We start from the raw sequence: 15201 nt of genomic DNA on the forward strand, positions 1-15201 counted from the left end.
AAAGTTTCTATATTATAAATGTAAACGTAACCGTGTCTGTTTGTTACGGTTTCACAGACCCACTGAACTGATTTCAATTAAATTTGGTATAGAGACAGTTTAAGACCCTGGGAAGGACATTAGCTCCTTTATGAACCAGAAGAACTCTGTCACACGGGTGGAGATGTGCACAAATGTAGTATTTTAACAACTTGGCATGAATGTTAGATCATTTGAAACAAACGTTACATTATCGAAGGTTGGGGTCTACATATCAAAAAACGGACCTCGCCACCCTTCCACACCCAATCGAGAAACACAAATGCGTATAATTATTAATTATGTAAGTATTAATAATCATATATTGAGGATATTGATTAAATCATTAGAAAAATAAAACAAACCTTACACTTGGAAAACTTTTAATTGTTATATTAACGGCCTAATGGGTTACCCACCCAGGGTAGTTGGCAGGGCAGACATTGCAAACCGGAATCCAGTGGGTTATCTGTAAAAAAGATAATAATAATGCATAAAATAAAACTACCATCACTGTAAGGAAGTTCCAGAATGTTCTGTAATAACAAAAAAAGAACACAATTCCGGCCTTAATTCGACAGGGGTAGGCGGAGTCACTAGAGACCCCAGTTTTTTCCAAATGTGTTCTATTATATGATGTGATAATGGGCTAGCATATTCCCATGCCGGGTATAAATTCAAGACTATGGACTGATACTAAGCAGAAAAATATCACTTTCACACTGGATATTCGAACACAATACCTTAGAGCGGTGTCGTACTGCGCACGTCATAAAACTACGCCACCGTTGCATACCACAAAATAACACATCCAGTAATTACACACATAATCATGTATTTATCCCGAAGGAGTATGCAGAGGTGCAACCAGGGCACCCAGTTTTCGCCAAGTGTGTTCCGTCCCACGATGTGATAGGGGCGAGCCTATCACCATATCGAGCTCAAATTTCAAACTCCGGGCTGATACTGAGCAGAACAACCCAATTATCATATATCAGTAATTACATGGATTATACAATCATGATCACAATATTGATACTGCACGAATAGCTTAACTCATTCGGGGTGAATACTGTCCAATACGGCTGCATTAATCAATGTAACTAAGTTTCGCTCTGAACTGTGATATCAGCCGAGAGGCTCTCAAATCAAAGTTAAGATCTTAAAATTGTCGTGACGTAATCATCATCATCCGCATATATCTTTGTCCACTGCTGGATATAGGCCTCCTCCAATATACGCCACTTTACCCTGTCTTCGGCCTATCGCATTAAGTTCTTACCAGCGATCTTTCGCAGATCGTTACTTCACCTAGTGGAGGGCGCCCTACACTACGTTTGCCGTATCATGGTCTCCACTCAAGAACTCGTTTACCTCATTTTGATGTAATAAACCCATATTAATATCAGCTTAAATGGTATCCTTAATATATAACAGATTTTGGTATCTGAGTTTTGTTTATTCAATAACACTGACTCAGGAACAAACAAGATCTTAAATGACAGCTTAAGCTTCGATTATCAAATAGTTCAATTTAAATTTCTATTTGAGATTTTACTCAAAGTATTTATTAATAAGACCCTTAGAAAGCCTCCACGTGACATAACATTTTTCTTCTAGATTCATACAGAATTTTCAGAGATGTGAACAACCATTACTTTCTTCTCTGTTCATCTCCTTAGGCCGTAGCCAAATGGTATTCTACAAATCATCTTCATGTGTCGTTTGCCAGCTTATTGTCTTTATACTTATTTGGGAGCATAGATTAGAAGCGCCTTTTGTACTAGGTCGGCTTATACATTTAAGTGACGAGTAGCATTTATCAAAAGTTGTCTTCACAACTTTTAAAAAAGGACATTAACAATTTATTTTTATATTAACTTGTCCCAAATGCTATTGATAGCATACGTGAAGAATACACCCTTTTTTCAGTTTAATGTACACTACATGGAGATGGTTTACTTAACATCAGATAGCCATTGTCATTTTCTTTACCAACCAAATGAAATACTATGAACGTACCTGATTATGGGCTGCTACGAGAGGCCCACAGTTCCTCGCCATACAAATGGTGGAAGGCACAGTCTTGCAGGGTCTTGATCTGTACTCGTTCAATGGCACGGGGTTCTTCACCCACTCAATAATATCAACAGCGTTCACCTGGGGAGATATTAGTAGTCAAATAATGAGAAAGAACTCTTAGAAACCTAACATTTCAATGTTCAAGTGCGTTTGACACCCTGGCTCGACTTAGGCTGTTCAATCTATGTACCACTGCTCTTCCTAGCTATTATTATATGTAAACCTTCGAATTTGCATTTCTTAAACTTTAGAAATAGACTCATAAGGCACCATGTTTACGGACTAGCATTTGCTTTCTATAAGTTATGAATAACTCATAACAATAATATAGTCTCATTGCTCAGCACTTGCCTCCTCTACTACTGAGAGGGTTTAGGCATTACTCCACCACGCTGGCTTAGTTGGGATTGACAGACTTCACTTAAGTATGGTTTCCCGCCCATGTTTACCTACACCGTTAAAGCGAACGATAATTGTTAAATAATTCCATGTGTGTTTAGGTTTTGAACCTGCGGAGTATCGTCTCGGCAGTTTGTTCTATTCCTAAATAGGTTGCGTTAACATATATTGTTTAAAAAATCTTACCATGAAGACATCGTTAAGATTGTTGATGGTGTCCAGGAATCGTACGAATGCCCTTTGTACGGCAGGGTAGGCCCTGATGTAGCCCTCGTGCACGTAGAAGCCGAAGGGCGCGCGGTTCCCGAAGTAGTGCCGCTCGAAGTTCTGCATTATGAAGGCGAACCACGCGTTCTCGTCCTCGCGGTCGGGGCTGCCAAATATATTTACATGTTAATATATTTGTGTAAACGTATGGATGTTTGTACATACATACACACATAGTATCACGCTTCTATTCCATAGGGGTAGGCACAGACAATGGATTGCCACTTTGCACGATACTGGCACACTTCTCTTGCTCCCTCCACCCTCATTAATCTTTTCATGCATTCCCGCCGGTTCCGGGTACTTTTGACCTGGCCTTTACTAACAATGTCAGATATCTGACATTCGAAGGTTCAGTAGTTCTTATAATTGTATGTTACACTATTTTATAAGTAAACTCAGAAATCGCTGAACGAATTCGGAAACTATTCGGACACAGATAGATCATGTTCTAGATTGATATATAGTTTTTGTCCTATTAATTAACTAACTTTTAAGAAATGGAAATTAGAAAGTTTACATATATTTACCGCCAGGAAAAGCAGCGCCACATAAATTGGTAAAACCAGTCGAGCGGGACTGTTAAACGCACTTGAAGTTTGAGTTGTTGGATTTCTAAAAGTTCGTTGTCATTATTTGACTACTAATATCTCCCCAGGTGAACGCTGTAGATATTATCGAGTGGGTGAAGAACCCCGTGCCAGTGAACGATTACAGATCAAGACCGTGCAAGACTGTGCCTCTCACTATGTGCACGGCGAGGACCTGTGGACCTCTTGTAGGACCCCACAACCAGGTAAGAAAGAAAGAAAGTTTTTATTGTTAGAACAAAACAAAAAATAATAGGGTTATACATGTTATAAAAATGTATGTATGATATTGTGCACCCTCACAATGGGGACTCTCATTCAGCTCCATACTGCAGGATAGCGAAAATCAACGTTGCAATCAATACTGTAGCGTTGATTTTCGATCAGGGATCCAGGTGACACACGATCACTAAATCGGTGGGATACCATTCACTTATATAATGTGAAAAACATAATTATATTAAGGGTACAATTAAAAAGAAAAGCAAAATTAATATACTTACTTTTGTATGTGCTCAGTAATTTTTTTGCTGTGTACTGTTTTTGATGGTAAGTGAAGTTGAGTCCAATAGAATGTCGAATGTGTCCAATAGAATGATATATTTCATATCCGCCCGGATAGCGACCATTGTACACAAAGTGTTAAAGCCTGCCATACGGGCCCACCTAAGTATGTCGTGTCATGTCACCAATGTCGTGTTTCGGGATCAGCCTGAGTATATCTAGTTCCAACAGGCCGGCATAATTGTATTGACTGTCAAGGAGCAATCATCTTTTGTCAGACGATATTCTATTAAACCCCACTGCACTTACCATCAGGTGCAGTGAGGTGAACCACTGCGGTGAATTTTACCGGCCCGTATTAAAATAAAATAAGACAGCGGATTAGTCTTGCTAAATCAAAAGTCATTAACATGAACAATTATTATTAACAGCAAACTACCTATTATGCGTAGGTAATTCAAACATAAAATTAAGGAATAATACGTATATAATTATTATCTGTTTATTAACAAAAAATATGAGTATGTGTAATAATACATAATATGTTGCCGTGAATCCGAACAAGGTCGGGCTCCCTCTGCTAATATCTTTCGCACGATTCCGACGAAAACTGACATAGTATGTCTTAAAAAGTGCTGCCATCTATGTTTGAAAACATACTACGATATGAAATTGCTCGACAACGGGTTACCTTGCGCCCGTAGCGCCACAATTTCATATAGTTGACGGATTTTTTGGGGAATAAATACAAGTTGCGCCATCTAACGTTGTTTGACATAATTGATCGATGTGGATTATGTTGACAAACAATGGCCGATAGATGTCATTATTATCATTAATGTGCATAATTAAAAGGTTAAACTATTTTTATTGTTCACTAGTTGACCCGACAGACGTTGTACCGTCTTAACTATGAATTTGCAGCGCGCATGCTCTCAATCGCTAACGGTTATTTCAAACAATTGACAGTTATATATTTATCATTTATTAATCATTTCGTTAAGTTTTCTTATTTTTTTTCATTTTCAGCGCAATTTTTGATTTTTTTTCATAAGAACCTTCTCTTGATAATAACAAACACAAAAAAAAATAGTGAGATCGATCCAGCCGTTCACGCGTGATGGCGTGACCAAGGGAAATAGGGATTCATTTTTATCTATATATATAGATAGCCTAGTAATTTCTCAATTAATAATTGACTTATTAAACATACTGTTTAGTATCACCCAAAACCTGAAACGTATACCCGTAGGAATAGAGTTGTATGAACGCTTTGCCACTGCAGTGCTTGTGTTGTGTGGTCTGACTCGTTGGCGTAGTTATATACTCGCGGCACCACACTGAGGTCATGGGTTCGAATACCGGTCGGATAGTGAAAATGGGTGTTTCTGCTCAGTATCAGCCCGAAGTCTGGAGTTGGTACCCGATATGGCGATAGGTCGCCCGTTACATCGTATAATGAAACAAACTTGGGGAAAACTGAACGCACTGGTTAAACTTCCGTCTACCTTTTCGGGGATAGAAGCCTAATGTGTTTTTTTTTGCAAGACATTCTGGGACTTCCTTAGAGTGACCATAGTTTTGTGCCATGCATTATTAGTACACTGTTTTCTTTTCCAGGTGAGCTACTTGATTCCGACCTGCAATGTCTGCCCTGCCAACTACCCCTGGGTGGGTAACCCATTAGGACGTTAATATAACTATTAAAAGCTTTCCATATGTAACGTTTGTTTCAATTATTCAAACATTCATGTCAAGTTGTTAAGGTACTTCATTTGTGCACTCTGCCTGCGTAAAAACAATCCGGGATTCAAATTTTACTGGTGGTAGGTCTTTCTTATATGAGAGTCCGCCTGGGTAGGTACCACCGCAGTGTCTGTTTCAGCCAAGCAGAAGTGTGTAGTTACTGTTGTGTCCCAGTTTGAAGGACATTGTAGCCCGTGTAACTATTGGACATAATAAGATAACATCTCATGTCTCAGGATGGCGAGCGCAGTGGAATACCAAACAATACTATGTAATTCAGGGTGTTGGATAGTATTTTAACTGTTTTTGGGCGGTTGAATCGTTAACTACCATAAAAATAGAAAAAAAGATAGCCAGAGTTACTTTCGAATTTATAATACAAAAGCTCTATGTACCCAGAAACTATAATAAATCATTTCAATTCTCGATATAGAACCAGTTAATACTAGATTGAAGCACGAAAAATATATTTTCATAATATTTGTATACAGTTTCCTGGTAAGTAAATCTTATCCTGGTAAGATAGTCAAACTTTTATTCGAGTGAATTAAAAAAAATAACGTATTACCGATGCAAAGGCTACATTTTAAGTAAAATTGTTACTCATTACGATGGTGCAAATAAGTACAAGATAGTGTGTGGGCTTATTCTATGAACTGAGATTGACAATGCCGTCAGTTCTCAGTCCAGAACGGACGCTTCATAACGTAACTTAGTAACGTATCTGGATAAAGTTTCTATATTATAAATGTAAACGTAACCGTGTCTGTTTGTTACGGTTTCACAGACCCACTGAACTGATTTCAATTAAATTTGGTATAGAGACAGTTTAAGACCCTGGGAAGGACATTAGCTCCTTTATGAACCAGAAGAACTCTGTCACACGGGTGGAGATGTGCACAAATGTAGTATTTTAACAACTTGGCATGAATGTTAGATCATTTGAAACAAACGTTACATTATCGAAGGTTGGGGTCTACATATCAAAAAACGGACCTCGCCACCCTTCCACACCCAATCGAGAAACACAAATGCGTATAATTATTAATTATGTAAGTATTAATAATCATATATTGAGGATATTGATTAAATCATTAGAAAAATAAAACAAACCTTACACTTGGAAAACTTTTAATTGTTATATTAACGGCCTAATGGGTTACCCACCCAGGGGTAGTTGGCAGGGCAGACATTGCAAACCGGAATCCAGTGGGTTATCTGTAAAAAAAAAGATAATAATAATGCATAAAATAAAACTACCATCACTGTAAGGAAGTTCCAGAATGTTCTGTAATAACAAAAAAAGAACACAATTCCGGCCTTAATTCGACAGGGGTAGGCGGAGTCACTAGAGACCCCAGTTTTTTCCAAATGTGTTCTATTATATGATGTGATAATGGGCTAGCATATTCCCATGCGGGGTATAAATTCAAGACTATGGACTGATACTAAGCAGAAAAATATCACTTTCACACTGGATATTCGAACACAATACCTTAGAGCGGTGTCGTACTGCGCACGTCATAAAACTACGCCACCGTTGCATACCACAAAATAACACATCCAGTAATTACACACATAATCATGTATTTATCCCGAAGGAGTATGCAGAGGTGCAACCAGGGCACCCAGTTTTCGCCAAGTGTGTTTCGTCCCATGATGTGATAGGGGCGAGCCCATCACCATATCAAGCTCAAATTTCAAACTCCGGGCTGATACTGAGCAGAACAACCCAATTATCATATATCAGTAATTACATGGATTATACAATCATGATCACAATATTGATACTGCACGAATAGCTTAACTCATTCGGGGTAAATACTGTCCAATACAGCCGCATAATCAAGGCAACTAAGTTTCGCTCTGAACTGTGATATCAGCCGAGACGCTCTCAAATCAAAGTTAAGATCTTAAAATTGTCGTGACGTAATCATCATCATCCGCATATATCTTTGTCCACTGCTAGATATAGGCCTCCTCTAATATACGCCACCTTACCCTGTCTTCGGCCTATCGCATCAAGTTCTTACCAGCGATCTTTCGTTGATCGTCACTCCACCTAGCTGGAGCGCGTCCTACACTACGTTTGCCGAGTCATGGTCTCCACTCAAGAACTCGTTTACCTCATTGTGACGTAATAAACCCATATTAACATCAGCTTAAATGGTATCCTTAAGTCACAATATATAACAAATTTTGGTATCTGAGTTTTATTTATTTAATAACGTTGACTCAGGAACGAACAAGACTTAAGTGCCAGCTTAAGCTTCGATTATCAAATAGTTCAATTTAAATTTCTATTTGAGATTTTACTCAAAGTATTTATTAATATAACCCTTAGAAAGCCTACACGTGACATAACATTTTTCTTCTAGATTCATACAGAATTTTCAAAGATGTGAACAACTATTACTTTCTTCTCTGTTCATCTCCTTGGGCCGTAGCCAAATGGTATTCTACAAATCATCTTCATGTGTCGTTTGCCAGCTTATTGTCTTTGTACTTATTTGGGAGCATAGATTAGAAGCGCCTTTTGTACTAGGTCGGCTTATACATTTAAGTGACGAGTAGCATTTATCAAAAGTTGTCTTCACAACTTTTAACACAGGACATAAACAATTATTTTTCATATTAACTTGTCCCAAATGCTATTAATAGCATACGTGAAGAATACACCTTTTTTCGGTTTAAGGTACAATGCAATACATGAGCAATAGTTTGCTTAACATCAGATAGCCATTGTCATTTTCCCTACCAACCAAAAGAAATACTATGAACGTACCTGATTATGAGCTGCTACGAGAGGTCCACAGTTCCTCGCCATACAAATGGTGGAAGGCACAGTCTTGCAGGGTCTTGATCTGTACTCGTTCACTGGCACGGGGTTCTTCACCCACTCAATAATATCAACAGCATTCACCTGGAGAGATATTAGTTATTAAATAATGAGAAAAAACTTTTAGAAATCCAACATCTCAAACTTCAAGTGCATTTGACACCTTGGCTAGACTGATTATACCAATTAATGTAATACTGCTCTTCCTAGCTATTATTATATGTAAACCATCGAATTTGCATTTCTTAAACTTTAGAAATAGATTCATAAGGCACCATGTTTACGGTCTAGCGTTTGCCTTCTATAACTTATGAGTAACTCTTATAATAATAATACAGTCTCATTGCTGAGCACTTGCCTCCTCTACTACTGAGAGGTTTTAGGCATTACTCCACCACGCTGGCTTAGTTGGGATTGACAGACTTCACTTAAATATGGTTTCCCGCTCATGTTTACCTACACCGATAAAGCGAACGATAATTGTTAAATAATTCCATGTGTGTTTAGGTTTTGAACCTGCGGAGTATCGTCTCGGCAGTTTGTTCTATTCCTAAATAGGTTGCGTTAACTTATATTGTTTAAAAAATCTTACCATGAAGACATCGTTAAGATTGTTGATGGTGTCCAGGAATCGTACGAATGCCCTTTGTACGGCAGGGTAGGCCCTGATGTAGCCCTCGTGCACGTAGAAGCCGAAGGGCGCGCGGTTCCCAAGTAGTGCCGCTCGAAGTTCTGCATTATGAAGGTGAACCACGCGTTCTCGTCCTCACGGTCGGGGCTGGCAAATATATTTACATGTTAATATATTTGTGAAAACGTATGTATGTTTGTACATACATACACACATAGTATCACGCTTCTATCCCATAGGGGTAGGCACAGACAATGGATTGCCACTTTGCATGATACTGGCACACTTCTCTTGCTCCCTCCACCTTCGTTAATCTTTTCATGCATTCCCGCCGGTTCCGGATACTTTTTACCTGGCCTTTACTAACAATGTCGGATATCTGATATTCGAAGGTTCGGTGGTTCTTATAATTGTATGTTACACTATTTTATAAGTAAACTCAGAAATCGTTGAACGAATTCGGAAACTATTCGGGACACAGATAGATCATGTTTTAGATTGACATATAGTTTTTGTCCTATTAATTAACTGCTGTAGGTAATATTTATGTGGGTAAACTATGTATATCGCAACAAAATTATATAGAAAAATAGAGTTAAGTTTAAATATAATATAGATTATCTATTTCTTTCCGTAGCAAATAGAGAAATTTCATGAAATAGAAACATTATTGACCTTAAATATAAACTTTTACAACGAGCGATACCAGATTCAATAGACTTTGACCACAATGTCTATAATGTGCTGACGTTCTTTTAACGCCATCAGGACATAAGTTCCTAGTTCCTACGTACATTTTCTATGCTCTTACTCTAAGCTTTAATTCCCTTCAATTAATAGTTTATGAATACCCAACACGAAGCATCGAGGAAGGATATATAGAATAGCAATTATCAATAAGATATTAAGAAAAATACTTACAAGTAGGAACAAGCATCAACCATAGCGCACGGGAAACCTCTAGGATCAGCCCAAGTGATCATGGGCAGCACCCAAGGTCCGGGGATGGAAGCGGTGGGACAAGGCGGTATAAAGCATTCCTGGGTAGATTCGTAGTGCAGAGTGTAGGGCCAGAGACCAGGGGCTCTGTAGGCGGCCGTAGGCCAGGAGTGATCGTATATCAAGTCAAACTCTTTCATCATTTGGAAGCTTGTGTTTCCAGTCATCTGTAGGAACGGAAGGCGGACACCTAGAAAGAGATAGTAGACATACATTAAATAATCATATTACCACTAATTGGTGTAGTGGTTGTAAACTTTGGATGCGATTCTCGTTTGTATAATAATTATGCATTTGATAATGTTGGCATAATACTTTATCGCCTTCGAGCATTTTTAGACTATGTAAAATAATAATGCAACACAATACATGACTCACCTTTAATTTGATCTGCAGGGATGTTAGCGAAATGAGCTATCTGTCCCTTCTGCTCGCCGATCTCCTTCCTAATGTCTTCGAGGCTGGCGATGGCCCACCAGGTCTGCGGCACACGGTGTGAGATGGAGTGGAGAGCAATCTCGTACCCGCGGTTGTACAGCTCGTTGATGAGCTGGTAGTTGGTATACTCGTGGCTCACGTAGAACGTGGTGCCGGCAGGACAGCCGTTGGAGTTGCGACGGTTGAAGATCACGTCTCGATAGGTCCACATGTTGAGAACGTTGACGCCATCGTCGAACGTCACGGAGACGAACTGGTGGACAAATATGATTACTTATTTATGATTCCTGAGATGGTTGGGCATTCGGGTGGGAAATGAAAATTTAATGAACCGCTTCAAACAAAATAGATTTTTCTTTTTTTTATATTATACTATGCCTACCTGCGGAGTGTCCCTCGGAGCCAATCCTCCAGGGATCTCAGTGGAGGAGCATCTGCACTCTGGCAGCTTGCACGCCTCCTCATCACAAGGCTCAGGTGAGGGCAGCGGGCCAGCTTTCTCTGCCACCACAGCCACCACCAAAGACAGCAGCAAAAACCACTTCATGACGAAGTTTTCATTAATAATTCTAGTCATTCTAATCGACCTTTATATACTTTATCATCAATATTCATGCCTTGTACATCAACGTATTATTTTGGGTATTATTAGATAATTAAGATTATTATGGATTATTGTTTATTATCGCTAATATTATTTTCAGTGTATGTTTGTTGAAGTTAAAGCCGTTGAATGGACTTGGATATTCATCTGAAAAGCAATGTTCAGTTTCTGTGCCGAAAACAACACAATAGATACACTGAATGCTAATAAAGTCCACTTTTCAATATGCTATTAATGGAAATTGAATTATTAATTAAATGCAAACTTTTAATATGTTCCTTAATAAAACAATACTTAATTAACGGTACCTGTTCATCTAAATTTCTCACAGAATACGCTCTTTAATTTAATTTTCTATTTAGTTTGACACTTCTCTCACCGCCGATGAGGAAGCGACATACTATCGGCTATTTTCTCGCTCGAGAAGCATAAATAAAGATCTCATGTGAATAAAAGGTATAATATATATAAATAGTTGATAGCAGATTATGGACACTGCCAACAAATTCTCCGTCTCCACAAGTTTGTCACAGAGACAAGAGCCATCAAAGAACTCGCAGTCATGCTAGCTTGGACAAATCCTAACTGATGGACTCCCAAGCGTTATTGTCTACAATGCGAGTAATCACCTCGTACACTCGCTATAACTCAAAGACAAATCCTTCGGAACTACACACTCGATTCTCGACGGCCGCTAACTCGTTTATAATTCCTAGTTCTACTCGTTGCCGATTCACTGTCGGCGATGGAACTAACTTATGAGCTAAAATTATCAAAAATGTTAAAATATAGACGTACCCGCAGGCATCAACTAGTTGTATTAATTATGCACACTTTAAAAATATTAATTTATGATCTAGCGAGATGCTTATCTTGGTTTGATTTAATTAAAAAAGTGATTAAGTAATTTTAAAGGAAATGAAGGATTTCCCTCCGATTTATCTAAAGCAGGTGTAGGAAGTCGAAAAAACGTGGAAAGCGAGGCGAATGACAGAAATAAGACCCATAATTGTTATTTTACACTGATATTTGAGTGTATTTTCTCGCGTAAGCCAGTCTAGAACTAATCTTGGATGTTTGATGAATCTTACACACACACAATATCACGCATTTATCCCCGAAGGGGTATGCAGAGGCGCAACCAGGGCACCCACTTTTCGCCAAGTGTGTTCCGTCCCATGATGTGATATCGAGCCTATCGCCATATCGGACACAAATTCTAGACTCCGGGCTGATACTGAGCAGAAAAACCCAAATATAACTTTGCCCGACCCGGGATTCGAACCCAGGACCTCAGAGCGCTGTCGTACCGCGCATGCAGTACACCTACGCCACCAAGGCAGTCAGTTGAAGAATCTTAACGGAAAGAAATACGGATGAGTAAGGAGGAAAGGTAGTGAGAGATTATTAGAGCTTCCGAATTTATTGGGAATAATATACTTCTAACTTCAACTATGCTTCTATTTGATTCATTTCGTTGCGGGATAAAAACATATTAGTGTTCCCTGAGACTCGGCGAGCTTCACCGCTCGGTGTCATGCGTGCCACTGCTGATCCTTTACAGGAGTTGTAGTGGTTGGTGTGAGGACGAGATAGTTTCGTTTCAAGTCAAGTTTTTGCCAAGAATCCTATATACCGTCTATATACTACTACTCTACTATACTGCCGTGCTAAGCGCAAAAGCGGTATGTCATGAAAACCTTATTTCGAGATAATCAAAGTTTTGTAAATACAGTTTTATAGTTGTTTGTAAAAATGAGATAGAGACACTCTTTTAAGATTTTTTGAACAACTTCTAAACAAGATACTTATATTTAGGTAAGTTCATTGGATGGGTATTTTCTTTATGACGACACAAAAATCATGTTTTTGATTTTTTAAAATACCGCTTTTGAGCTTTGGACGGCAGTATATACTGACAATTATTGAAGCTGCCAAAGCAACTACAAATTACATCTGCGTTGAGCCTTAAATGGACTGTTATTTATTATACAAGACGTCTGTAACAATCCTAATTAATAAATGATATAAAACATTATCTCTTGTACCGTTCTGTTAGATAACTAATTAATTATATTTCATAGGAGATTAGCTAATCCCACGTGAGGTATTACATTGCACAAATGTGTTCGCAATACGAAGGTTCAGTCTGTGTTCCTTCACTCTCATCGTCCGGTGAGACGGCACGACATGACCGAAGAGAGATCGGGCGCAGGAACAACGGTTTTACGTACTGGAAGTATACTAATAGGGTATTTGACTTATTTTTAATTATTTCTTTTACAAAATACGTACGTCATCAAACGTACCTAGGTTAAAACGCCACCTTAGATCATGATTTTGTCTCCCGCATTGCTATGGAGGGAAGTGGACAATTAATATTTCCATCTCCTCCCTATCTTTCTATTTGATTATTTTCGTTGCGGGATAATGATATATTAGTTTCCCTGAGACTCGCCGAGCTTCACTGCTCGGTGTCATAAATACGTGCCACTGCTGATCCTGGCTTACAGGAGTTGTAGTGGTAGGTGTGAGGGCAGGAAAGTCTCTCAAAATATGTACGTCGAATAAATTCTAAAACAGAAGAAATCATTAAAATCTGGTAAAAAATATACAAGTTACAAGCCATTGAAATTAGGTAGTATAGGGATATGGTATGGTACGGTTATGGGTTCCTTTTTCCGCACTAGTAGTAAAGTAGTCCGGCCATGTGCGTGTAGTATAGGGCCTTTTAACACCTTGTGTACGGTGACCGCTATCTACAAAACCGAGCCCTGTGGAACACCGCACGACATAGCTCTTTAGTGCTACACATCGGCGTCCGAATATACCACGTTCCTAACAGACATATATACGCGTATTTCAGATTTCAGACGCCAAAGAGAGTGCGGCACCACGTGGTACTGCAGTGCCTCATCGGCACAGGGCCTTTCTTTGTCGTTTTCTTTATGAAAGACGTGCCCTCTTTGGTAAGATGCAGTGCTAGGGCTGCGAATGAAATGCATTAGAAATATGTATCGATATCACAATAACTATGTACGTTGCATCTGACCTCTGGGCACACAAGCATCGTCCTTTTGTGACTTCAATTGTAGTAGAAGGTACGTCGCCTCCGGAAACCGAATTGTTTGTGGGCCAGATCATGACTGATTCTCTTGGGAGACTCCGACAGATGAGGCACCGCTGGGCGAAGCTTGTTCATAGCCCAACGATAGGCTCGCTCTGAAAACAACAGATACTCTATGTTTAGAACAACAGCAACAAAATTACCTTTAAACTTATACACTATAATAACAAGATAGAAAAACAAAACAAATATAGTTATAAATAGATAAATAATAAATAACTACTTACCTAGTTACGCAACGTCCCGAAGCGTCCGTTCTGGACTGAGAGCTGACGGCATTGTCAATCTCCGTTCATAGAATAAGCCCACACACTATCTTGTACTTATTTGCACCATCGTAATGAGTAACAATTTTACTTAAAATGTAGCCTTTGCATCGGTAATACGTTCTTTTTTAATTCACTCGAATAAAAGTTTGACTATCTTACCAGGATAAGATTTACTTACCAGGAAACTGTATACAAATATTATGAAAATATATTTTTCGTGCTTCAATCTAGTATTAACTGGTTCTATATCGAGATTGAAATTATTTATTATAGTTTCTGGGTACATAGAGCTTTTGTATTATAAATTCGAAAGTAACTCTGGCTATCTTTTTTTCTATTTTTATGGTAGTTAACGATTCAACCGCCCAAAAACAGTTAAAATACTATCCAACACCCTGAATTACATAGTATTGTTTGGTATTCCACTGCGCTCGCCATCCTGAGACATGAGATGTTATCTTATTATGTCCAATAGTTACACGGGCTACAATGTCCTTCAAACTGGGACACAACAGTAACTACACACTTCTGCTTGGGTGAAACAGACACTGCGGTGGTACCTACCCAGGCGGACTCTCATATAAGAAAGACCTACCACCAGTAAAATTTGAATCCCGGATTGTTTTTACGCAGGCCGAACGCACAAATGTCGTACCTTAACAACTTTACCTGAATGTTTGAATAATTG

General features: G+C 38.8%; 1 protein-coding gene and 1 long non-coding RNA gene across 2 annotated transcripts; one reads left to right on the top strand and one right to left on the bottom strand.

Annotated features, from left to right (window-relative positions):
* Nucleotides 1-390: 390 nt before the first annotated feature.
* On the bottom strand, nt 391-11094 carry LOC119193589 (chitin deacetylase 8-like). The gene is made up of 6 exons (XM_037447235.1): nt 10896-11094; nt 10454-10766; nt 9998-10265; nt 2686-2872; nt 2041-2178; nt 391-487 (listed from the first exon to the last, which is right to left on the bottom strand). The coding sequence occupies exons 1-6, from the start codon at nt 11088-11090 to the stop codon at nt 422-424; spliced, it is 1167 nt and encodes a 388-aa protein (XP_037303132.1). The 5' UTR covers nt 11091-11094; the 3' UTR covers nt 391-421.
* LOC119193590 lies at nt 3403-5581 on the top strand. Its single transcript, XR_005113990.1, has 2 exons — nt 3403-3562; nt 5481-5581. It is a non-coding gene; the product is annotated as an uncharacterized LOC119193590 (long non-coding RNA).
* Nucleotides 11095-15201: the final 4107 nt, after the last annotated feature.

The sequence above is a fragment of the Manduca sexta genome, unplaced genomic scaffold, assembly GCF_014839805.1.
Source record: "Manduca sexta isolate Smith_Timp_Sample1 unplaced genomic scaffold, JHU_Msex_v1.0 HiC_scaffold_76, whole genome shotgun sequence".
NCBI lineage: Eukaryota > Metazoa > Arthropoda > Insecta > Lepidoptera > Sphingidae > Manduca > Manduca sexta.